This window comes from Coffea arabica, chromosome 1e (assembly GCF_036785885.1).
Source record: "Coffea arabica cultivar ET-39 chromosome 1e, Coffea Arabica ET-39 HiFi, whole genome shotgun sequence".
Classification (NCBI taxonomy): domain Eukaryota; kingdom Viridiplantae; phylum Streptophyta; class Magnoliopsida; order Gentianales; family Rubiaceae; genus Coffea; species Coffea arabica.
This window is the reverse complement of record NC_092311.1, coordinates 44,962,131-44,987,773: the sequence shown is the minus strand read 5'-3', so window position 1 is coordinate 44,987,773 and position 25,643 is coordinate 44,962,131. Positions and strand designations below refer to the sequence as shown.

The window sequence follows — 25,643 nt, the reverse complement described above, 5'->3', positions numbered from 1 at the left end:
TTCAATGTATAAACATAAATGTCCTTATATGTGAAAATAGATGTACAACATACACTACTGTTACCACCTAAAAACAGTTAAACATTGGTTTCTACTTTTTGTCCATCAAATTTACTCCCCCACCCAAAGAAAAAAGAGAAATAAAAGAAAAAGAGAATGTGAGAGTACTTCATGTATATGTTATGCTTCTTATTCAGGAATTCATAAAATAATTATCGAATAAGGTATAATATTTTCTCTTATCCCCTAAATACCCGTAAAGGGTTTGGTTTGATGCATTACATTTATTTCATTTGGCTGTAAAAGAGTAGTAAAAAGTATGCAATGAAACCCCAAATAATATGATGAAGCTCAATAGTTGAAGTTCTTTTTTTTTTTTTTGGCAAAAAGAGTTCTTACTTCGTTAATATTCCCTTCTTGTGGAGACTGCACTCAAATCTAGAGGGATATGTTCTCACTTTTCATTAATGAGTTTTTGAACATTCAAAATAAAATATTTAATTATCAAACTAGACTCAGATATGAAAAAAGAACTCCCTTATTTGGATTGCTGCTATTTTTTTTTTTTTGGAGTTTTACAATTAATTATCAAACAATTCTTTGACAATTAAAAAGAATTTACTTCACACTTGTAAAATAAATCCTGCACCTTTCCGTAAAACTTGACAAAGTTCTTAGATATGGTATAGGATGTGTGCCAGTCAATAATAGGTCGTTCCATAGGCTAAAAGATTCCAAAGAACAGAAGGAAATTGTGGATGACTGTAGAATTACCAATAATAGGTGTAACTCTAAGCTACAAGGGCACTGTATGTATATGTAGACTGTCAAAGTCTCTTCAAAAGCTGAGAGCCTTGAAATGGGATTTTAGCTGTTTGACAATTACTATATATAACAATTTGAACACATACTCTTTATCCCCAAAAAAGAGTCTTTACCCCCAAAACAATTCGAACACTTGCATATTCTTCATCCCCAAAATAGAGTCTTTACTATATATAACAATTCGAAAACATGCTTTTTATCCCCAAAATAGAGTATGAGAATATACATTTTCATGATTGATGCCCCTTCGTTCGTGCACAACGGGTTCCTGGTTGAACAAGTACCAAGTCATGGCAAAATAAACCTCAATCCAAAAGTGAAAAACACATTATTATATTGCAATTTCTCTAGTTTGAACAAATCGTTGGCTTAAAAAATATTGTGACAATGCCCCAGTAATTAATAAAATGGAACGAGCTAGAAACTGACTCATCCCATTCTGATTCGATTTTTTTTGCTGTCACCAATTTGCACCAAAGCAAATTTCAATAGAAAAGGGCAAAAAAGAAAGGTTGAAAAAACAAAGGAACATGCTAAGAATAATATTATTAATGGTTGAGCAACTTCTCACCATTTAACTAATCTTGTTGCATATATATTACATAACCTGAAGTCTCTAGAGTAGACAAACTAGTACATAAAAATGGATCTAATCCCACTGTTACATTAGTACTTTTCAGATTTGCAACAGTTTTATTTGCTTCATAACATTTTGGTCCTTGTCTTCAACGCCTTCTTGGTGCTGTTTCCCTCCGGCAGTTGAAGAAAACAGCAGCAACAGGAACGCCAAGTTCATTTTCTTCGGCAAATTTTCTTGTGCTGAATTGATCTCTTAAAAGTGGTGCTTTCACTGTCTGTCTTCCTTTCTGCTTGTACAAAAGGAATACAAACCTGTGGACCCCTATATTTGGGCTTGGCACTTCATAAGTCACCACTTCTCTTCCTGTTGATATATTAAAAAAAAAAAAAAAAACCAAAAAAAGTTTAATAACAAAAGAAAAATTCCCAATGTATGTCTGGTTTATTCCTCCCTGAATGTGAGGATACAAAGAAATAACACATACCAAATAAGGAATTTGTCGTCCCTGGGATGTCTGTAACTATCCTGCCACATGGTCAAATCAAGTTAAGAGCAGTATTGTAACCCTACGGACAAATTTTTCTTTACGAAAGTTTTTCATTCACTTAAGTCAGCTATTTTAGACATTTCACTAAGACTAACAAACCAAGTCTAGCTTAGTTTCTTCAACTACTAACGTGCATGTTTGGTGTTATGCATATTGCGAATTCTCGGCCAATTTCCACACACATATGATGCTCGGTGATTCAGCAGGACGTTTGGGTCATGCTAGCTAATTTAGACAACAGAGATACAAACACAAAGAGGAGATAGATAATATATACTTAAAAGAAATGCATACCAGTGCAAGTGCTCTCTAAGGTATGGATCACTAGGACCAGGAGCATCAGGGTCAGTCATGATCTGTAGGATTAAAACAAACTCACTCAATAAAGTGGTCATAGATACAAAAAAGAAATGCACAAGATAAGATTAGAAAATGGCGAAAATTGGATGCGGAAGGATGAAAGTGTTTACCAGTGTGAAGAAAGATCTCATATCACCTCCAGGAACTTCAACTTTTGGTTTGTTGGCAACTGAGGAAGGATATAGCTCATGCCCATTATGCACTTGCTTGTTCGAATTGTAGGTTATAGTCATCTTTGTAGTTGAAGTGATGCTGTCAACAACATCTCCAACAACTCCACTAATCACAAGAGGATCTGCAACTTGTGCCATTCTTGAAAAGGTAGGAGAGGAATCAGCTACTGCTTGAGAAGGTATTCAAAAATTGGACAATACTATGGGTTTTTCTTTTTGTCTTTTTTTTTTTTGATTTTGGGGGGGAGGGGGGGGGGGGTTGTGTGTGGAATTCTATTGCTGAGCTGAAGAGTGAAGACAGGAGAAACCCAAATTTATAGTGCAAAGAGCACTGCTCACGCTGCTTCAGGACTCAGATGACAAGTCCATTTAAAAACTACTCAAATGTGGAAACCAAACGAAAAGTTCTTCTAACTCACTTTCTCTAGGTTGCAGCACGTTTGATTGTATAGGGAAGCCTGAGAAGATTGATTTCATAATTAAGGTTACTTCGCAATCCTTTGTCCTCGACCGACCATGTGAATTGACAACAGCGACCCCCTCAAATCTCTTGTGAACCGAACCTAAGCGTGAGCGTTGAGGCTGATAAAAGTGTAATAACTTCACAGTTGTTTGCTTTCCTCGATTCAAATCTGTCAGCTTTATCAGTAGAGTTATTAGTTCCACATCAATTGAGAAAGGAAGAATCCGCACAGTTAATTGGTTAGTGATTTCTTCTTAGGCTGGACGAGTGTATCATTCTATACTTGGTATTGGACTCAAGGGTGTTCATCAACTAGTAATTAGTAATTTTATTAAAATCGAGTGTTTAAATTCTTTTTCTACAAGACCAACATATTGGTAAAACTTATAATACAACATATTTTTATAAATTATAACATAACAAACTCATTCCTATAGAAGCATAAGTTATAACCCCATTAATTAACATATTAACATGTAATATAACATATTAGTAGGTGCATAACATATATATGTATATATATAATATACTATTAATGTATAAAATTCCAGAATTTAGGAGTTGAATTATAATAACCATTTCCAAACTGTTTTGCCGAACTTTTAAAATTAGATTGAGTTTTATGGAGATCTGATATCTCAATACCCAATCACTTGATATTTCAATAGATATACATTGAGCCTCTTTCGTACACTCTCACAATTGAATGTATACAATTTTGTGATCCTTAACAATTTAGGGTTGCACCAAATTTCTTCAGAATTTCATTTAATTATTCATGTCAACTGGCTTACTAAATTCTAAAATGATTAGTTGGACCATCCTATCTGTTTTCTCATTTGAAATAGTCAAAATATATGGCTTGTGAGGTACATACTACATTTGTAGGTATTTTTGTTATGTCGTAGAGGAGAAAATAGTATAGTGGTTTAAATGAAGCTTTAAAAAAGTTTGGTGACTATTGAAGCACCTTGTTGGAAAACCTTTTGAAAGCTGAAGTAAAGAATGATAGGAAGACAATCTTCTTTAAAAAAAAAAAAAAAAAAAAATCAAAACGCAAATTATCCTTGCAATCCTAAGTGTTTAGGAAAAATTATTGAAGTGCTTCAACAAGAAAATACCTTGAATCATAAAAGAACAAATGAAAAACTAATATCCCTTACAACAGTGTATTAAAATTATAGCAACTTTTGACCGATTTATTAATATTGTAGCAAATTACTTCACACCAAGTCTACAGTAGATAAATATTAGTACATAAAAAGTACTACTACAACTCTACCAATCACAGGGGATCAACTATTTTTGCCATTCTTGAAAAAGAATGAGTGGAATCAGCTACTTCTTGAGAAAGTATTTTAAAATATTGGATAAACGCTATGGGTTTTTCCTTGTGGAAATATATTGCTGAGCTGAAGACAGGCAAAACCTATATTTATAGTGGAAGCCAAACCGAAAGGTTCTTCTCTCTCTCTCCTTCTGTAGGTTAAAGCACATTTGATTATATATAGTGGAAGCCTGTAAAACTTGATTTTTGATAATTTTGTTTATCCTCGATCCACCATGTGAAGTAACCCCTCGAATCTCTTGTGAGATGAACATGAACGCTGAAGCAGATAAAAGTGCAACAAGTTTTGAAAAAGGAAGACCAAATGCTTAATATACTTGTAGTAACTCACGTGCAAAGCATGTGATTAGATCACCCTAAAACATTATATATGCTATTACTAGATTTTTTTTTTTTGTGAAATGATAATTGTCACAATCATGATATAGTATTTTTCTTATTTTCTTTTACTAATTTTTTTTTACATTGAAATCATACATATAATATTTTATAAAATTTTATCTAGATTTATATATAACTTATAGTTCAAAGTTTGACAAATCAAATATTGGTATTATGATATTCAACCAAATTTATTAAATACTCATAATGTCATTACACTATCATTAAGATTTTATATATATCCACAAAACAATGTTGTTAACCAAGAAAATATAAGTGGACGTCAAGTATTGGAGCAAGAAATAGAATTTATAAATATTAGTAAAATGAAGGTTAAATTTATAAAATTGATTTCTAGAAGGTTATTATAGTAAATGAATTCATTTATTCTATTTCTATCATTCCAAGTCAGTTGTTACGCAGCATGTTTACCCCCTCACCATGATCTCCCAATGAGAGTCTAGATATGCCTTCTTCAACTAAAATGAATGGTGAAAATTTTAGTGAAATCATCAAATTTAAACAATTGAAAAGATGATATTTGACCATTTCCTAGAGGATTTGACATAATTTCAACAATTTAAACCGTATATACAACACAGATATATCTAATCACTCTTTTCACTTTTTTATTTTTTATTTTTCCTAAGAGCAACAAATTGCTAGTATAGTTAAAATGAGTTTATTATTTATAAATTGAATATCAGAACCATTTTTTTTCTTAAGATTTAGGTTTCATGAATTTTCATGTGAAGTAAAACTTAAAATTTGCATAGATGCTGTTTCCATGTTCCACTATGAACACCATTACCCAGTAAAATGGAAAACATATATGTTGTATATATAAAGTCTCATGCATGGTTAATTTTTGTTAATACTATTAGCAACTGGACCTAAGTGAAACAAATTTGAGGAGTTACAGTGTAAAGTGAGAATGGGATAAAAGTTTGATGCACAAAGTGGAATTAGTCCCCATATAAATATGAGTGTAAAACGTATGAGTTTAACTTTTTTTTAACCTACTAGTTTAAGTTTTTATGTCATTGTTGAATTCCAAGTTTTATATTGAGTCTCTTAGATGGACTCTCTCAAATTTTTTACCCTAACAAAATGTGTGACTTCCTCAATCCCCCATTCGAATGATAGAATATATATATATAGTACATAAGAAAGTCCGTGAATTCCTCAGTTCCCTATTCACATGGTAGAATATAGTGCATTACCCTCGTAACAAGAATGTATATTTTTCTGGTACTTAATAATTTAGGCAGAGCAGTTTATCAATAAAACACACATTTTGATGCATCGATGCACTTATATACCTGACGCTTTCATGATTGTACAATTACCAAGTCATTGCAAAAAAAAAAAAAAAAAACCTCAGTACAAAAGTGAAAAAACACACTCATTTGAACAAGTAATTGACCTAATATATCCTTAATAATGCTTTTATCCGATTTTGGTTCGACTTTCATTGTTGTCACCAATGTTGATCCTACAATTTTTAAGAGACAAGGGCGAAGACCAAAGGTGGGGAAATGGTAGTGAAGATGATTAAGCAGCAGCTCAGCGCTTTATTAATATCGCAGCAAATTACTTCACATGAAGTCTAAAGTAGATAAGTAGTACATAAAACTGGACCTAGTTCCACTCTTGTAATCGAACTTGCAACAGTTAATATCTTATTTGCTTCATAGCATTTTGGCTGATATCTTTATGGCATGCCATATCTGTCAACGCCTTCTTGCAGCTGTTTCCCTCTGGCAATTGAAGAAAACAGCAGCAACAGGAAGGCCAAGTTGATTTTCTTGTGCAAAATTTCTCGTGCTGAATCCATCTCTTGAGAGTGGTGGATTCACCGTCTGTCTTCCTTTCTGCTTGAATAAAAGGAATACGAACCTGTGGATCCCTATATTTGGCCTTGGCACTTCATAACTCACCATTTCTCTCCCTGTTGATGAATATAAAAAATTAACAAACAAAGGGAAAAAAAAAAAAGAAGAAAACCAATTTATTTATCTGTGCTTTATTTCTCCCTGAATAAAAAGAAAGAACACATACCAAATGAGGAATCTGTCGTCCCTGGGATGTCTGTGACAATCCTGCGACGTGGTTAAATCAAGTTCAGAGTTGTGTGTCATCATATAGTTTGCCAAATATTTGTGTGTAATCACATAGTATGCCAAATATTATCAATAATGTTTTCTTTGCCAAAGATTTTCATTCCCTTGAGTTAGCTATTTTAGACATTTATGCCAAAAAATTTGCTGATTGAGAGACTAAGATTTAAAACCAAGCCTGGCTTAGTTTGTTCAATTACTAATTAACATGCATCTATAATTTCATGCACAGTGCATGATGTCCGAATTTCAAAGGACTAAGAATTACCATCAAGCTCAAGGTAAGTTCTAAGAGTGTCCATATTATCTTCTCGTTTCTTTCATCTCCTCCCAATTTTACTTTATTTTTTATTTTTAGGGTTTTTCTATTCTTTACCTGAAAAGTGCACAGAACAACAAGCACATAAAAGAAAGGAATTGGCCCATGACAAAATTTTTACATTACCAACCGTCCCCTAAGTTGAGAATGCTTTAGTGTTGAAAATTTGAACTTTTTGCAAGCAAAGTTAAACCGGATCCGAAGAGTACTTTTGTTAAAGATAATCTCTTTGTGGGGGATTGACCATTCCCATGAAGAAGTGATAGAATGATTTCTAGAATATGATGCTAGCTGATTCAGTGGGACATTTAAAACAAGCCAATCAATAAATTAGAAACTATAAGCATAAATTAATGGATAAGTACATAACTAAAAGAAATGCAGCTTGAGCTCATGCAGTAGGAACAAAAAAAGGCAACAGCTCCGTGTTTCCGGGGGGTCTACCAATGAAAGATGAAATTTTACTATTGGAGACTGTTATATTGTGTATAAGTTAAATTTGACAGCTTTATTTCAGATGCTTCATCAGCAGCTAGTATAACATGTTATTTATTCACTGTTTCATACCAGTGCAAGTGCTCTCTAAGGTATGGATCACTGGGACCAGGAGCATCAGGATCAGTCATAACCTGCAAGATCAAAAGAAATTCATTGAATGTAATGGCGACTGATGGAGAACTGAAATACACAAGAAAAGTTTAGTAAATGGAGAAAGAGTTGAAGGATAGGGAAGTATGTTAATTTTTACCAGTGTGAAGAAAGATCTCATATCACCTCCAAGAACTTCAACTTTTGGTTTATTGACAACTGAGGAAGGATAAAGCTCATGCCCATTATAGACTTGCTTGTTGGAGTTGTAGGTTACTGACATCTTTACAGTCGGGGAGATGTTGTCAACAACATCCCCAACAATCCTACCAATTACAAGGGGGTCTGCTACTTTTGCCATTCTTGAAAAAAGAATGAGAGGAATCAGCTACTACTCGTGAACGTACTTGAGAGATTGGACAAGACTATGGTTTTTTTCCTTGTGGAAATCTGCTACTGAGCAAAAGACAGGGAAAACCCATATTTATAGGGGCTAGTTGCACACGAATTGCACGGCTCAGGCACCTTGAGGAAGCAGGTTAAAACTTGAATTCTATTAAAAAATGTTCAAAAGTGGAAACAAAAGGGAAAGGTTCTTCTCCCTTTCATTGGTTTAAGTCTAATATGGGCTTTTGTAGCTGTAGAATGTATAAAGCACGTTTAATTATATCAAAACAACAGGAGAAACTTGATTTGACAAGTTCAGTTACATCTCCCACGCTTTATCCTGTAAACGTACCCCATTGATTAACCCCCTCGAATCTCCAGTGAGGTGAACGTTGGAGCAGAGAAAAAGTGTCACAACTCAGCTGTTAGATTGCTTTGCCCGTATGTGACTTCCTCAGATTCCGATTCCAACTGTAGGATATAGTGCATGCCCTCGTACAAGAATGTATATCTACTTCTTTTGATACTAAAAGGTTTTAAGAGAATTGGGAAGATTACCTGATTCTGTGTGTAACATTGCAGTTTACATTTCTTGTACCAAAAATGTATAATTTCACATAACACCTATTAACGGTTGCTACCATAATCAACTTTTGGGGGACATGTACAAAAAGTAATCTGAAAATTCTGGTAGATATCATATATCTCCACAGCATGATTCAAATTTTTGTAGATATTCTTGAGGTCCCTCATCTATCTTGATTTTATGGTTGTGTACGATTTTAGGTATCTCTCTTTTGTCCATTTCATTTTGTTTTTCACGCAGTTGTACGTCTTAAGCGATGAGTCATGTTACCCTTCATAGTTTTTATGGTATGAAAGGGAAGGTGAAAAAGAAAGTGGCACACATAGTCTCTTATACATCATAATTGACCAATTAAGTCCTTTATCTCGACAACGTGTAGCTAGTGTAGTAGTATTCTTAACAATAAATTAGCAAAATCGAATTACGGATCAAATATGTGCACTGTGCATGTACCTAGAATAGAAAGGGAGGTTAATCAACGTAATGGTTCCTTACATTTTGAAAAACTTCTTTTCCAATCCTTCATATTAAAAAAGGGAGCAAAATGATCCCTTGTTTATACAAAACATGCTATTTTGATCCAAGAACTCATTTCTAGCCAATTTTCTGGCTATAACTTAGATTGAATTATTAATTTATCACCTAAATTACTAAAATCAGCAGCCAAATTATTGCATTTGGTCCACAACTCAAACCCACATAATTATTAACTTAAACAAGTTGGAATCAATTTAATTTTGCTGCTAATCAAAAGTTTAATGGTTAAACTTTGATTGATTCCAGAATTTAATTTCCTTAAGACTAAATTAGTGTTCTAATGGGCAAAAACCTCATATGCTGAGCATGTGACTACTTTGATGAAAAATGTTGTTTTTTTCATTTTTCCTCAAAAATTATGGGCACATGAATAGTTTGTACCCTTTTTTTGGTCAAAAAAGTTGGTTTGGAGACCAAAATGGCATTTTTGCACTGTTTTAAATGTAAGAAACCAAAAAGATATTTTTCTTGAATGTAAAGGACCATTTTGGCGATTTTTCTTTGTGTATTGATGATACACATGAGTGCACATCACCAAATCCATAGCATTTATCCAATTTTCCATCAAGAGTTCTAAGTCGGTTAAATTTTGTCAAGATAATGGACTAAATTAGCTAATTATGATAGATGAGGGACTACATTAGTTAATATACCAAAAAATAAGGAAATAAAACTGTAATTCCTGCTTAGATTCATCATTCTAGCTAATCCTATTCACGAACTTTTGTCGATTACAAAATGGAGACAGTGTAGATGTTTGTTGAGTATTGTACACACGAGTTAAAATTCTTCCTCTACTCTACCCCTACACAAGAAAGGGGAAGCAAAGAGAGAAACTGTTGAACTCCAAAAATGCTTGTTGATGTTCAGAAGTGGTGCATGCCATCGGGTCTTCTTCCACTCGCACACCTTCTTCTCTGGCGCATTCTTCTCTTACAATAAAGTGGCAAAATTTTTCTTCAAAATAGCTTTCGATGCAGGCCTTGTTTGGATTGCAGTTTTCTATAGAAAAATTTTATATTTTTCATGAACATATTTTTTAATTATCTTTTTATCTTATATATATCAAATCGTTACAATATATTTTTCTATAAAAACTTACTTATAAAAGTATCAGTCCAAATGACTCGTAAATGCCAGTATTGCTTTCAATGCATTTTTCCATTACCGAGGACTCAGATTTTCTTCGAGGAGCGTCCAACGAGCTAATACTGTAAAGCAACCTGGTATCGTTCTGTCATATATATTAATGATATTCTGCATCATCATTTGCCCCATACCTTTCACTTGGTTGTGAAATAAAAGCAAAAGGTAGTCTCGTCGTGGTGTCTTTCCTACACTCAATTTTCCTCTGCCCCATATCTAAAATTTGTGGGCCAAAAGTACCTAAGTGTGCGTGTGTGTCCACCACAGTCCACAGGAGCTTTCAATCCAGTTACTGTTGGGACATTCTCAAGCTGCTAAATCATCAAAACTTTAGCATTTAAGGCAAAGGACAGACAAAACCTCCTCTATGGTGTCTTTAGAACTTTCCCAGAGCAGACAAGGTTTCTACTTATGGAAGCCTTTAAAAGAAGAGTGCACGAGGGTATAAAGGAATTCCGTGGAAAATGTCGCAAAGAACGATAGTGAGAGTGTGACAGGTCATTTCAAGAATGGAGGAATTGATTGGTGCAATTTCTCCACTTGAACTATTAAAAAAATGGTAGCACAATACTCAATAAATGGAACCCCAAAATTAACATTTCTTTTTTCTAAAAGTCTGTTAGGGAGAAAAAAATTCTGAGAAAGCCCGCTAAAGAGGCCATCTAAGCGAACTCACATAAAACGGCCAATATATAAATCACGAATTCAATGTAGATCCAAAAGTTTAAACTGCTAGCTCATCGACCTTTATTTACATATTAAGGGTTCTTTCTCTGTCTCATAGACCCATTCTTTTTCAAGATCTAAACACCATTGACTCCTTCATTTAATATCAATCAAATCCCTTGTCAAACTTTCGGTACACCTAATCTAACACCAGTCAATCTTTACGACACTTTTGGTCCATCATCAATAAGAAAATTTCACCAACCCGAATCCGAGAAAAATTCACTTGCCAATGAGTAACCCAACTCATAATCAAAAGCCTCAAACACCTTACCAAACTCTTGGTGCACTTGGTCCAACACCAGCCAAATTTCATGGTACTTTTGGTCTACAACCAAGAAAAGAATCTCACCAACCCAATTCTAATAAGAATCCACTTACTAATGAGTAACCCAACTCATAGCCAGAAACTTTGTTACCACGTCCGAGAAGAATTCATTTGCCAATGAGTAACTCAACTCGCTCACTTTGATGCCACGTTCGATAAGATATCACTTGCCAATGAGTATCCCAACTTGTAACCAGAAGCATTGCCATGCTAATTAGTAGTTGTAACTAGAAGCCTTGATATCACTTTGATAGAAAAATTTACTTGTCAATGAGTAGCCCAACTCGTAACCAGAAGCTAACCAAAAGCCTTGCCAATTAGTAGCTCCACTTGTAACTAGAAGCCTTGATATCACTTTGATAGAAGAATTCACTTGCCAATTAGTATCTCCACTTGTAACCAGAAGTCTTGATATCACTTTGATGGAAGGATTCACTTGCCAATGAGTAGCTCAACTCCGCTTTGATACCACCTTCGAGAAGGATTCACTTGCCAATGAATTAGAAGCTTTGATACCACTTGGACTACTTGTAACCAGAAGCTCCTATTAAGAAGGAAGAAAAAATCCAAGAAAACCCACCAAGTAGGCCAATATGTAAGTTAGAAATCCAATATTAATTCAAAAGTTTAAACTATAAGGTTTCGAATCCTTATTTATATATTGAGCACTCTTCCTCCATTTCTCAAATCAACGTGGAATACAATTCCCTACGCATGAACTTAACAAAATCACTCTTGAAGATCTAAATTTCATGCCTTTCTCAATTGCACCTTTCTTCCTTTTTCTCCTTTGTCGCCACTTCTTTTTCCATCTTTATTATGTAGACCTCACGCTTCCAAAAGAGAATCCACAATTTTGTTCTTGCCTACTTCTAAGTTACCTACTTACCTCCCTATTGCTGGCTAGAGGCACAGTGCCATATGGCTATCAATTAATTTTCTTGGTTTTTTTGTGCTCTGGGGCGTCTAATAAATCTTAATAAAAACTTATGCATCATCAACTTTTATGAGATGAAACTTATCAAAGTTGATTTTTGAGAATCATGATAATTTTCCCTTGATTATAGTGTGTCTTTGTGATTGCAACGTACTTGATATAGATAAACGGCCAAGGATGCAGAAGCTATACCGTAAACATAACGGGAACAAAAGAGATGAAGAATCTTACTGTAGAAGGACTATGCGTGCAGGTTACTGAGCATTGAACTACTCCAAGTAAGTTCGAAAGACTCCAACTCTCAAAAAAAATTTTAAAGTCCAAGATAGTGGTGTTGCTCAACTGTTCAATTGTCAAGTCAAGATAGTAGGTTATTAGAGTTCTCTTTAGCCATTGGCTCTAGAAAATTGTGATTTATATTGTTCTATTGTACTTCAGGTGCTTTTGTTTATGATACAATTCCAATTCGATAGACCCCAAAAAAATAATAATAAAACACTCCTAAGCAAAAATTGAGTGTGAGTGGAAGTAAAAGTAACTCACCAAGTTGCAATAGGTAGGAATTTGTTATGCCTATCTCGTGACTAGCCGTACTGGTTTTAGGATTAATCCCAAAGTTCTTCCACCACTCAGCCTCCCTGCCACCACATAATCAAGTACTTAATGAGCAAAATATTAATTGTCAAGATAATGAAAACAATATTTGAGTTAATCTAGATTTTATTTCTCGTAATGGTGCCACTTAGAGTTAATCTAGATTTTATCATATCAAGCTAAGAATTTTCGTACACTTACCACTAAACTATCAACGAAAGCACTCCACGCTATTTGAGCAACTGAAATGCTCGGATTCTTGAGAAATTACTTTTTTCCTTAATACTTAAATCATCAAATTGAAAGAATGTATTTATCCGGGACCACAAAATTCCAATTATTGTATAGTTTGATAGATTTGCTCCCCACGTAGACTTTGCATGCTAATAATGATAGCTTAAAGTTTACTGTTAACAAACCTTAAGCCATGTACACCACCAATTCTCTAGGAAGTTTTTTTTTAGCACGATTATCACAACCTTTGGACGAAACTGAGATTAATTTACAGATGTATGTATGTACGCTTTGAAGGTGATAGATATTTAGAGATGAATGTATATATGTTGCATGTATATACAGCTAGAGATTGTATGTATGTACATGCATATATGTACACACATACGCGTACATGTATATGTGTGTGTATGAATTGAATTATTCCGGCTTATGTTGAGGCAAAAGAAAAAAGTCAAGCATATTCTCATATACTTTAGGAAATTTAGAAAAGAAAGAAGCAATAGAATTTCTTGTTTCCCTTATTTAAGCCCTCACATAGTAAACAATTTATCTGCTCCTCCTTGGTCATAATTCCTTGTCTTCCATTTAGAATAAGATTCTGTCGGCATAATCTTTAGCTTCTAGAAATTAGTTTGATAATGTAGAAATGTACTTCCGGAATCAAACTTTGAGGTAATGCATAAGGAATCAGTAATTACACTAGAATTTGTAACAAGTCATGATACAATTATCACTGGTTGTGCATTTTCGCTGTAAATGATTATGACGAAACAAGTTCTTGTCTTTTGAAGATCTATTCAGCTTTTGCTTGATATCAATAATAATCTAAGATTCCATAACGTGGACTGATGTGATAATTACTGCATTTAATATGACTAACAAAGTTACCGCCTGACCAATGGAATAAATCTTGGCATAATTAAATATTTCTGCTCTTTTTTAACTAGTTTAAAAGAGTGACCATCTTGATTTTTGGTATCATTCTACTTATATCTATATATATATGTATGTATACATATGGAAAAGCAGAGGTTAGAATGAGTATAAGGGGTTTTTCTGCTTCTTCCTTTGATCAGTTATTGCGCTCGGGAATTTCACTTCACTACATCAAATCTTCTAAAAAGAATGAGCTCAATCATCAGATTATGGCAAAGTTGACATATTGATCTCCAGGCAAAAGAAAAAAGTAGATATAAAGCTATGGATCTTCCTTGACAACAATAATATGATTCATTTCCTCTTCAAATGAGTCTTGAAATTTCAGAAAAAAAAAAAAAAAAAGGCACCTCTTCAAATGTATTGACAACTCCAGTGTCAAAAATGAAACTTACGATTTTTTAGCTATAATCTTCTGGAGTGATTTCAGTTTAGATTTGACTCTTGAAAGCATGCATCCAATTTGGTACAAAGATTATTTGAAGTTGAATATGAACATTTAGAGTTTCAAGGGTTTTTTCTTTTCCTTTAGCAGAGTTTCAAGGGTTTGATTCTTGTTAATTTTTCAGCAGGGAAGGAGATCCATTGTATTTGTAGTTTTGTTGTATTTGATGCATGTATCTATTGCGACTACTGTAATAAATTAGGGATTTCAGACAAAAGAAATCAAAAAATGCCCAAATTTCAATATTAAGATGATATACAACCACCAGATAGCACTTGGTATATTTCTAGATGCTTGCATTATTGGTTGACCAGGTTTATCCAACTCAAGGGAGACAAAGATGTAAAATTTAGTTCTTGCATATACATATAAAAAATTGAAAACGGAATTTTTAGTAAATGTAAATTTTAATAAATTGGATGAAAACCCTTTTTTCTGAAAAAAAAAATTGACTAAGTATATTAACCTGTTAGTGTTGACAATGAAGCGTAACTTAGTTGATAAGACATAATAAGAAGACTCTTCACCTAAATTCGATATTATGACTTTGAACATTAACAATGAAGTGCAATTTAGTTGATAAGACACAATAAGACGTTACGATTTCAAATCATCAAGAGAGTAAATAGGAAACACAGTTGATCTTTAAATATATATTTAAAAAAATATTTACTTGATGGTTTTGGTTCTGTCCAGAGTATAATTTGCCTACGGGAGTCCGCAAATCCATTTGCGAACTTGCACACCCGCAAAAAGGCTTCAAACTTGTCATGCCTGTGGCGCCCAATGTTGAGAAAGCCCAGCCATTCCAAAGCCCAGCCCAAACAAGTTAAAAGTATTTGCTTTTTTTTTTTTTTTTTTTTTTTGCTTATTTTCGTTTTGTATTGAAGTGATCTAATATCTATTTTGTTTTTTGGCAAGGAAAACAAAGTTAAAAAAAAAAAAAAAGAAATTACCCATAACATACCAGCTCTTTATGGAAAACTGACAAGTTTTGTATTTAATGTGCTATTTAACCAATTTTTCATATTTAAACAAATTTACGAAAATTAAAATAACGTATTTGAAAGTTGCGCTTTTTAAAATAACGTATTTGAAATTTTGAGTCTTAAATATGAAAAATTGGTTAAATAGCGCATAACATACCAACTCTTTATGGAAAACTGGCAGGTTTTGTAGTATATTTTGTACCTGCTCTTTATGGGAAATATACCAGCTCTTTATGGGAAAAATTGATTAAATAGCGCCCAAAGAAAAACTAGTATGTTTTGTATTTAACATAAATTAAATATGTGAAAGTTAAAAAAAAAAAAAAAAAGAAATTGCCCATAACATACCAGTTCTTTATGGGAAACTGGCAGGTTTTGTATTTAATGCGCTATTTAACCAATTTTTCATATTTAAACAAATTTACAAAAATTAAAATAACGTATTTGTCCAAATCTCTGGGATCGATTCGTTATTTGATCAAATCTCAAGGAAGGTAAATGTAATTAACCCTTTTCTTTTTCCTGATATCAAGTAGAATCACTAATGTCTCTTAACAGCAGGTGGGTAATTGTTAAATGTCTGGTTATTCAAAGGCGTGGACTGTTATTTGTCCAAATCTCAGGGATCGATTCGTTATTTGGTCAAACCTCAAGGGAGGTAAATGTAATTAACCCATAGTATAAAAGTTCAATTCACTCCAAATTTTATTTTACTTTTTGGAAAAAAATTTGAAACATAAATATGATTGATCTAAATTCGTGAAGTTTAAGATTTTGAAGTCCTACTTATCTAAATACCTCACAGTTCATATGATATGGTCTTAATTTCCACATCATACAGTGATCTAACCAACTTCTTATTATGAACGGGATCAAATTTATATATCTGAATCGTGAAACCGTACAATAGTTACATCGGACCAGAGTTTAAAAACTACAGATGCAATTGTAAAAAGGCAGTAATCACCTCTAAACATAACCCTCTTTAAACAAAATCCATCACCACTAAAAGTTTAAAACTAAAGGAGTATTAATCAGCCAGCATCTATTCATAAATGCCTGGACATATTCCTTATTTGTCCCAATTAAATGACTAGACATCTTCTACTATGGATATCTAAGTTGTGTTTTGACATTGGATTCCGGAAAACCAAAGATAATGAAGGAAAAAATACTGTATGGAAAAAGGTGATAGGGAAATGTGATCACGGAAAACGACAATATTTTTCGACGGAAACAAGCAATCCAAACAAGGCATAATAGTAGAAATGTCCTACTCACTATTCCAAAGTAAATTATACTATCAAGTTTCAGAAGTTTACCATTTTCTTCCAACTTTCTAACACGAACCAAACTTTTGTTGCCGGATTTTAATTCTTCAACGTATTTCGAGAATTCAACAAAACAGTTTATATTTACTTTTCTGGATAGCAGATAGTCTCAAATATAATTTTAATAGCATTTCGATCCGTGTTATCCTTTTACATGTCAATTTACATTTTAGAGAAAAATATATGAAAACTAAAACTAAAGAGTTAGAAAAAAAAATGTCTTAACTTTTTTCACTTATGTTGCTTATGGATTACTCAAGGCATATTCAATATTCTTTTTTTTTTTTTGTCAGCAACGATACATTTGTATAACCTACTCTATTCTAATCTAGGGGGAGGGGGAGCCTAAGGAGGCTGTTGTAGGGGATAGTGGGTATACAGATCCAACTAAACCAAGGGAGTGCTATGGCACAACCCTTAAATTTTTTTTCGCTGCTGGTCCAGTGGTTATATTCAGTATTCACTAATGAAACACCAAGTCAACAATAATGTATCTCAATAATCAATGTCACCATTCTCTCTCAATCACACTCTCCGTTGCATTATTGTACCTCGGTCTCTGTCGTGCAAGTCACTCTCAGCTGTACCAAGAAATGGATTGTCCGCCATAGGTTTGGACATTTGTGGAAGTTACGTGTTTGGATTGCCATTTGAAAAATTATTACGTTCTTCGTGAACACATTTTTCAATCACCTTTTTACCTCACATATATCAAATCGCTACAATAATTTTTCTACAAAAAATTCAAAAAAATGCAATCCAAACATAGTGGTTCAGTTCCTCGGAGACACCTTTTTAAACTTTGCCTCCCATAAAAAGTATCAATTTTTTTAAAAAGGTGAATTACAAAAATTCAATTACTATGGGTGTAAACTTTACCTCCTATCAATGTGCTATTATATGTGATTTTTTCTAAATCCATATGGGTGCATAGTATATCCTCCTGGTTCGATAGTGGTTCAGTTCCCGTTGGTTTCTCTAGATTCCGTTGGGCCACTTCCTCCCCCTAGTGTAAGTTAGAGTAGGAGTAGGAATAGATTAGATTAAATGTTGTCGTCTGATAAAAAATAAAAAAAAAAATAAACACCTATTCTCATGAAAAATGCACAATTTACTAGTTATTATTGCACTTAATAAATTTCTCGATTTAATTTCTCCTTTTTAAAAAATTTGATAGTTGAAGTCCTAGTTAAAGATAATATAGTAGTATAATATAACAAAGATATTATTAAAAATTTAGTATCATTTTAGAAAAGAAGAAATCATATATATATGGACAATGCATACACTATCACGGTTGGATGCATGATACATGAGCAAAATTTGAATTTAAAATTTAAATTCAGATGAATTGTCATGTATCTAATGGTAATGGTATATGTAAAAGATTAATCCTTTAGTAAAGTAAATTATTGTTTTCTTTGGCTCTAATAATTACGAGGAAAATATGAAAGTTTTAGAGTTGTGACTCCAATGTTTGGATTGTAATTTTCTATTAAAAAATTTTTACATTTTCGGTAAGTACATTTTTCAACCACCTTTTTTACTTCATGCACACATTAAATCATTATAGTATATTTTTCTATAAAAACTTTAAAAAATAGCAATGTAAACAAATTAAATTAAATTTCCAAGTCTACCTTCGAGGATCTCCTCAATCAATTTTAAATATCTCTATACATTTTTTTTTTTTTTTTGCTTTGTATATCTCTTTGTCAAACATGGGGAGATTCTGGAAGAGTGAGACGTACAAGGGACCAATTTTTGGTATCCATTTTTTCTTACAGGTGCAAAACTACCAATGAACGGGGCGTAGAAGAAGTTTCCAGAAATTAAGGGATAATATCAGAAACCTCCCTTTTGAAGTTTCTCTTAATATCACTTGGAACCCTTGAAATTTTAGAAATATCACTTACCTCCCCTAGTAATTGTAAAAAGATTATTTTAACCCTCACTTGGCACATAATTCACAACATATCAAATAAATGGAACTCAAAAATTTTAAAAAAATTGAAAGTCATTTTCTTCTTTTTCCTTTTTTTTCATCATTCTCTCTTACTCATATTTTTCGGATAACTATGCAATATTTTATTTGTAAATTATAATAAATTAAATTTTGTTTATCTTTTACTTTTTGTGATTGTGATAAAATGGGATATGATTTATTTGCTTATTTTGAATTGATTTTTATAATGATTAGTACAGTTTAATAATTTGAGTAAGGGTTGAGAAGATATTGGAAAAAAATATAAATTCTTAAGAAATCGATTTTTAGCATATAGAATTAAATTGATACAAGTGTGTTTCTTTTCAAATATCTTTTTTATTTTTCAAATTTATATTTTATGGACTATGGCATTGTGATGCAGTAATACTATAAGAGATTTTTTTTAGGTGATGGTTTTCTTCAAGTGAACTAAGTGATTTAGGAATATTTTTATTTAGCAAGTGAAAGAGTAGTTTAGGGTTTTTAAAAATTTTGTTACACAAATAACAAAAGTAAGAGAGGTAAGTTGTGTGTGTGTTTCTTCCGGCTGTTGAAAGAGAGGTAAGTGATATTTTTGAAATTTTAGGGGCGCTAGGTGATATTAAGAGAAACCTTAGGGGAGGTTTCTCAGACACTTGTTTTATTCCAAGTAGACAAGATTTCTGCATAGCTCAATCGAACCGAAGATGATACTCCCTTTTACGTATAATGATCTTGATTTTTCTAGGTCATTTTCTAGGAGTTTATTGGCAAAATAACTCTTCTTCCAAAATATATATCCAAAGTAACCTTATTTTAAAATTTATTATCTTTATGATCCTTTTTTTGCCACTTAGGCTGCATATGTGCCAGCATGGAGATAAAACCACCCTCCATTCCTCTTTTCCATTTAATATCTTCTCCAATTTTCTCTCTAAACCTTTTCGCATTTTTTTTTTTGGTTATCTTTTCCTCGTCAAATGTAATTCTAAGAAGCCAATATTTATATTAATAGCATCTAAAAAATATGCTTCTCGAATCAATAATCTCGAGGCAAATGAAGATTATTCTCTTATCTTTTCAAGGAATAGGAAGGATAACATAAACAAATATAATAGTCTTGAAGTTTTTGTAATTGTTTACAATTTTTGTATTTTTAAAATTTATTTTTTGAAAAAAAATATATGCAATAGGTTTGATACATTTAAAAAAAATTCAGAGACCAATAATAGCAAGATCAATAATGGTAGAATTTTTTTTTAAATAATTATAAGGAAATTATAAAAGTCATGCAATCTTCTTGTACCTCTATAATAAAAAAAATTAAAAAGTTTAGGTCATGTTAAAAACTATAAAACTAGATTAGAACCTTCCTTCTTGTTATCCTACATGGTAATTAGGATAATTAGATGACAACAATAATATTATTATGGGAATAAAATTTGAAAGTGAATCATATTGAAAATATTTTTTAACAAGAGTGTTATTTTGGCAAAAAAAACTTCATTTTCCAGCACCCAATGTATAAAACATAGGAAACATAGAACGTGGCTGACGGTCCAAAGAGCAAGAAAGTATCAGCTGCATCAGCTAGAGCTTACAGAAGAAGAGCAAAGAACAGCAGCTCTTTTAAGCTTTCTTCAAGTGGGTTTTTCTTATCTTTTCTCGTTTTAATGTTACTAATAGCTATTGCATTTCTTTGCTAGCCTGTTTCTGTTTCTTGGATGTTCTTGATGTTCAATATGTTGCTATACCTCCAGGATTCCATATTGCAATCTTTTAATCTGTAATTATTTTAGTGGATATGCTTTTGAGTAAATTGGATTACAGGACAGTTCTAAGATGCAGTAGTTAGAGCTGCTTGTTGGAGCTTAACTAAGCACTTAAGCTTCAATTTTGGTCTTCAATTTTGCCATACTAATGTTGAGCATAAAGGGTTCTGATTTAGAAGAGTTTTAACTTTGGTGCTTGCATCATGTGTTTTTACCTGGTTCTGGGTCCAATCCCAATTATACAAGTCCTTTGGGTGCAGAGGGCATTAACCTAATGCCAGGGGAAGTTCTCATGTAGGGCTATGTCTTAACATAAATTTGATTTTTTTTTTCATAACAATTTGATAATTTATGAGGTGTATTTTCCCCAGCCAGGATAATCAGGCATTAAGTATCCCATTCATTGGATTCCTAGAGTACTTGTGATTTTCTGGACTCTGGACAGTTACTGAAATGAGTTTTTGTAGCCAAAAGTTTAGGTCTTAAGGGTGTCATTCAAACATTTCTTGGAGTTAGAGCCATGCTCTTTTGTTCTATTAGAGTAATTTTAGTATGCCAGGAAAAAGAACTCGAGAGCTAAATCCAGCTTAGAAATTCCATATCTTGAACTCAATTTCATTATTTGGGTATAATTTAATTACCAGTCACTAACATAATCAGGCTATGTCATACTTCAAGCACATTGAACATATAGAAGCATGAGAAGCAGTATGTTGCTAGATTTTCTGCCCTATTCAGAAGCATTTTCTTGTTCTATCAACTATCATGCTGCATCAATGAGAAATCTATCATTACTTGAGCCCAAAATCGGTCAATATGTGGTACCTGTTAAGTTTATATTGATCAAAATTAGCTTAGATCCTTATTATTGCACAACTAGAACTAGTAAGACTTTCTAGATTTTGGATCAGCAATTACATTTAAATGAGCAGTAAGAATCTTGCAACTTGTGTATAAGCAAATAAACTTTACTGTTAGAATCCTTCAACGTGTCTAGTTGGGTGCTTATTGCTAAGTATTCTCTTACTGATCCATCCCTGCTTGACATTTTCTCTTGTAAGACTTGGTTTATGATTCATGCCTCTTTGCCCGGTCTATAATTGATATTTAAACCAGCGGCAATATGCTGACTTTCACATTTTCATTTCTGTCTCCAGCAATGTTTGCACAAATAGCAGTGGGAATAGTAGGGGGTTTTCTGGTCTGGGCTTATCTTTCAATGAAGCCTGCTCCTCCAAAAATATGTGGTTCCCCTGATGGCCCTCCAGTGACTTCACCTAGAGTCAAACTCAGTGATGGGAGATATTTGGCCTACAAAGAGGCTGGTGTTAGCAAGGAACAAGCTAAGTACAAGATCATTCTCATTCATGGCTTTGACAGCTCCAAAGATATGATCCTGCCAATTTCACAAGTATGTCCTTGTTCTTGAAAATTTAATTTATCATTTACATTTTATGTCCTGTGAGCCTTTAGTTGGGCTTCTATCTGCTTAAAATTATCGTGCAGTAATCTTGGAGGGAATAAAGTTTTCCCTACCCACTTCCCCAGCACTCAAAAAATATAAAAGCAAAGTTGTCTTCAAAGACAAAAGCGCTTGAGTTCCTAATGGGTAGCCAAACCAAATTATTTTTGACAAATTGATGTGTTTTCTAAATGTAAGAATTTGATAAAGTTCTTTTTCTGCACCATGAAATTGAGAAAGTTATTGTTGAAGAGGTGGAAAGTGTGTTTTTGGCTATTCCAGACAACATGGTTGAACCAAAGGCTTAGATGTGTACATCAGGTTCTGGTTCTGTACCACAAAAGACCTGGAGTACTTTGTTTATGCAGCCACTCTAGCAATCAATTTGGATAAGACCTTCTGGGGACAGATTGGAACTAAGTTTAGGTTTCCAAATATCTATCATATGTGCAACATTTAGAATTTATCATGCAGTCTCTTTACATAGTAAAACATATGTAGTTTATAGTCACAGATCTAATTTGATCTCAACCTTATGAAAACATCTAATGACTCCTATTTATGTGTTTAGGATCTGATAAACGAGCTCCAGATATACCTTCTGTCATTTGATCGTGCAGGGTATGGGGAGAGTGATCCATATCCAAAGCGCTCAGTAAAGACTGAAGCATATGATATTCAAGAGCTAGCTGACAAGTTGCATATTGGCCCAAAGTTCCATATATTTGGCATCTCCATGGGAGCATATCCTGTTTGGGGTTGTCTGAAATACATCCCTCACAGGTAGAAACGAATGATTGACTTTTCCTCAGTTATATTTCTAAATAGCTAATCACCCCAGTTCTTTGGTTCAAACTCTCCTGATATTCAAGTGCTACTCTATAATCACATTACTCGAGACATTGGTAGTTACCAGGAGCCTTGTTTCCCTTATTGTGTTCCTCCTTATTTCAACTTCTTACCACTCAAAGCTTGTTTTCTTGTTGAACTATTACCATCATCCTTGAAAAGGCTATTTTTCAGGTCCCAAGATGTACTCTAATGCTGACCTCTGATTGAAGTGCTATAATAATGAAGATGGTGCTGAATGTTTCCCTTTGATTGAAAGTGGTGTTTTTTTCTTATTTTTTTTGGGTTGCCTAATAAGAGCATCATATTCGCCTCGAGGAATGCATTGCTTTGCTGGAGATGAAAATACCCCTCCCCCCCGCCTCCCGGGCCCCCCCTAAAAGAACTGAACAAAAATAATCTAAGCGAGGCAAAATTCTCTTGTATGACGGCATCTGCATAAAACACTCATGAAAAATGTTACCCTGCCTTGGCATGCTTAAACTTGTATTATGCAGAGCAACAAATATAGCTTATTGGGTGACACTAACTTCTTTCTAGCATATTCAGTATTAAATTATATTCTGAAAGACTGATACTCACGCCAAATTATAGTAAAACTAGGTATCAGAATAACCACTGTGATTCTGAAAGTAAAACTATTCTTGGTCCATGTGAAAACCTTTATTTGATTTAGTGCATGCTATATTTCAAGTGTAGTACGTTTTGTAACCTTCCAGTGAAGCACATATGTTGATTTTCATACTCATGACTGAATTATGTTAACACTCACCATGTGGTGTTTATCACCTATTATAAAGGTAAGTATTTGAGGAATCCCTGTTTTCCGTTTTAGTCAAAAGCAATTTGTAACCATTAGAAAGTATATGCTCCTTTTCCAACATTTATCTTATGTACCCCTTGATTGTTAACTGAAAGTATTTGATTGTTAGGAGAGTTGTTGCATGCAAAATATTGACATGTATTGTTTAATCAAGTTGAAGGAAAATCTATTGTTTTGTTCTTTTCAACACTTTGTTGAACAAATTTGTCTAACGTTCATTTCCACCTGTATGTGCAGGTTGTCAGGAGTTGCACTGGTAGTTCCATTTGTTCACTACTGGTGGCCTTGTCTCCCCGCCGAACTATCCAAACATTCCCTTAGGAAGCTACTTGTTCAAGACCAATGGGTATTTCGAGTAGCACATTACACCCCATGGTTGCTTAATTGGTGGATGACCCAAAAATGGTTCCCATCCTTAAGTATAATGGAAGGAAAAACAGATATTTTAAGCAGCCAAGATCTTGAGATATTAAAGCAGTTGTCAGGTGTCTTAAATGATGGACAGGTATTTGTACTCTTTCTCTTTTGTTTGATGTTGATAGAGTGTAAATTTACTATTTGCTTCATGAAAGAGTTCATGTCCTTTACCTTTGAAATGTACCTCTTGAGCTAGTTCTGCATAGGGTAGATTAGATATATCGATCATTCTATTGCTGAATTGACTCTTAAAATCACTCTGATATCAAAATTATTTCACATGATAGGTTGGTTAAGTTGAAATAGTGTAAAAGTTAAAAGCACTAAGAAACTGCAGGAGTGCTTTCTAAGAAATCAGTAGTCTATTTGTAAGATATCGACTTCAGTAGCAGCACAAGAGGGAACAACTGCAAATGAATGCAGTATTTGTTGTCTGGGAAGAAATTTTCCAAAACCTCTACAAGTTGGAACCTGTGAAGATAATAAGCTTTTCTCTTAATACCACCCTCAGAAAACTATGGCATATTACATTGGCATGATTGCACCAGATTGTAATTTTCACAATCATTTTTAAAGTACATATCATCTGTAACTCCAGAACCTTTCTTTGGCAGGAGAAAGTGAGACAGCAAGGTCTTTATGAATCTCTCTATCGTGATATACTAGCCGGTTATGTGCAGTGGGAATTTGATCCCACTGATATAGCTGATCCATTTCCAAATAAGGAGGGCTCAGTTCATCTTTGGCAAGGCTATGAAGATAGAATTATCCCATTTGAAATAAATCGTTACATATCAGAGAAACTGCCATGGATTCGATATCACGAGGTTCCTGATGCTGGACATTTGCTGACCTTCAATGGCAGCTTATGTGAATCCATAGTGAGGGAACTTTTGACTGCATGATGTCGTTCATCCTCATGATGGCTTCAAAAAGTTTTACAAATAAATAATGTCTTCATGAGTACGTCCCCTCGAGTGAATTCAACATATCCATAGAAAGCCTTCTCATCTCTGTATTAATTGTAGGGATTTTAAAAGCAATGCCAAGTTTTCACAAGTTTTAGCTTCACTCTTCTTCTGCTTGTTCATTCTTTGCATGAATTTTTATGCTATGCTTTAACACTTTCTACAACTTTCTTCCCCTTCTCCTTGCTCCCTGGCCGTGGAACCTTGGGGAAGAGTGACAAAAAGGGAAAACATATGAAAGAACAAAGAGACAGTTCAAAGCAAGATAAGATGTGCTGCAGCTTGGTGTCAAATGATAGAGTGCCTACTTTTGGTTTGACAAGAAACCATGCCCCTATTGTCCTACAAATCTAAGCAAGGATCTTTTTTCATTTCTGACTTGTTCCAGTGTTCTCCCAACCATCCTAGAATGTCCAAGTTAGGTCAATTTACAATTTACAGCAATTAACTTAGTTGAACAGTACCTTATGGTTGGTAGACATATAAGATTACTCCATTTTAAT

At 33.5% G+C, this 25,643-nt stretch overlaps 3 protein-coding genes across 3 annotated transcripts; 1 reads left to right on the top strand and 2 right to left on the bottom strand.

The window, feature by feature from the left end:
• Positions 1-1,550: 1,550 nt before the first annotated feature.
• LOC113689470 (CEN-like protein 2) lies at positions 1,551-2,623 on the bottom strand. Its single transcript, XM_027207243.1, has 4 exons — positions 2,423-2,623; positions 2,247-2,308; positions 1,890-1,930; positions 1,551-1,768 (listed from the first exon to the last, which is right to left on the bottom strand). The coding sequence occupies exons 1-4, from the start codon at positions 2,621-2,623 to the stop codon at positions 1,551-1,553; spliced, it is 522 nt and encodes a 173-aa protein (XP_027063044.1).
• A 3,605-nt stretch (positions 2,624-6,228) lies between these two features.
• Positions 6,229-8,137, bottom strand: LOC113689462 (CEN-like protein 2). The gene is made up of 4 exons (XM_027207233.2): positions 7,865-8,137; positions 7,684-7,745; positions 6,739-6,779; positions 6,229-6,628 (listed from the first exon to the last, which is right to left on the bottom strand). Exons 1-4 carry the CDS (start codon positions 8,063-8,065, stop codon positions 6,411-6,413), a joined length of 522 nt encoding a protein of 173 aa, XP_027063034.1. The 5' UTR covers positions 8,066-8,137; the 3' UTR covers positions 6,229-6,410.
• Positions 8,138-20,364: 12,227 nt separating this feature from the next.
• LOC113706046 (uncharacterized) lies at positions 20,365-25,243 on the top strand. The gene is made up of 5 exons (XM_027227943.2): positions 20,365-20,493; positions 21,779-22,032; positions 22,655-22,866; positions 23,993-24,260; positions 24,787-25,243. Exons 2-5 carry the CDS (start codon positions 21,781-21,783, stop codon positions 25,075-25,077), a joined length of 1,023 nt encoding a protein of 340 aa, XP_027083744.1. The 5' UTR covers positions 20,365-20,493; positions 21,779-21,780; the 3' UTR covers positions 25,078-25,243.
• Positions 25,244-25,643: the final 400 nt, after the last annotated feature.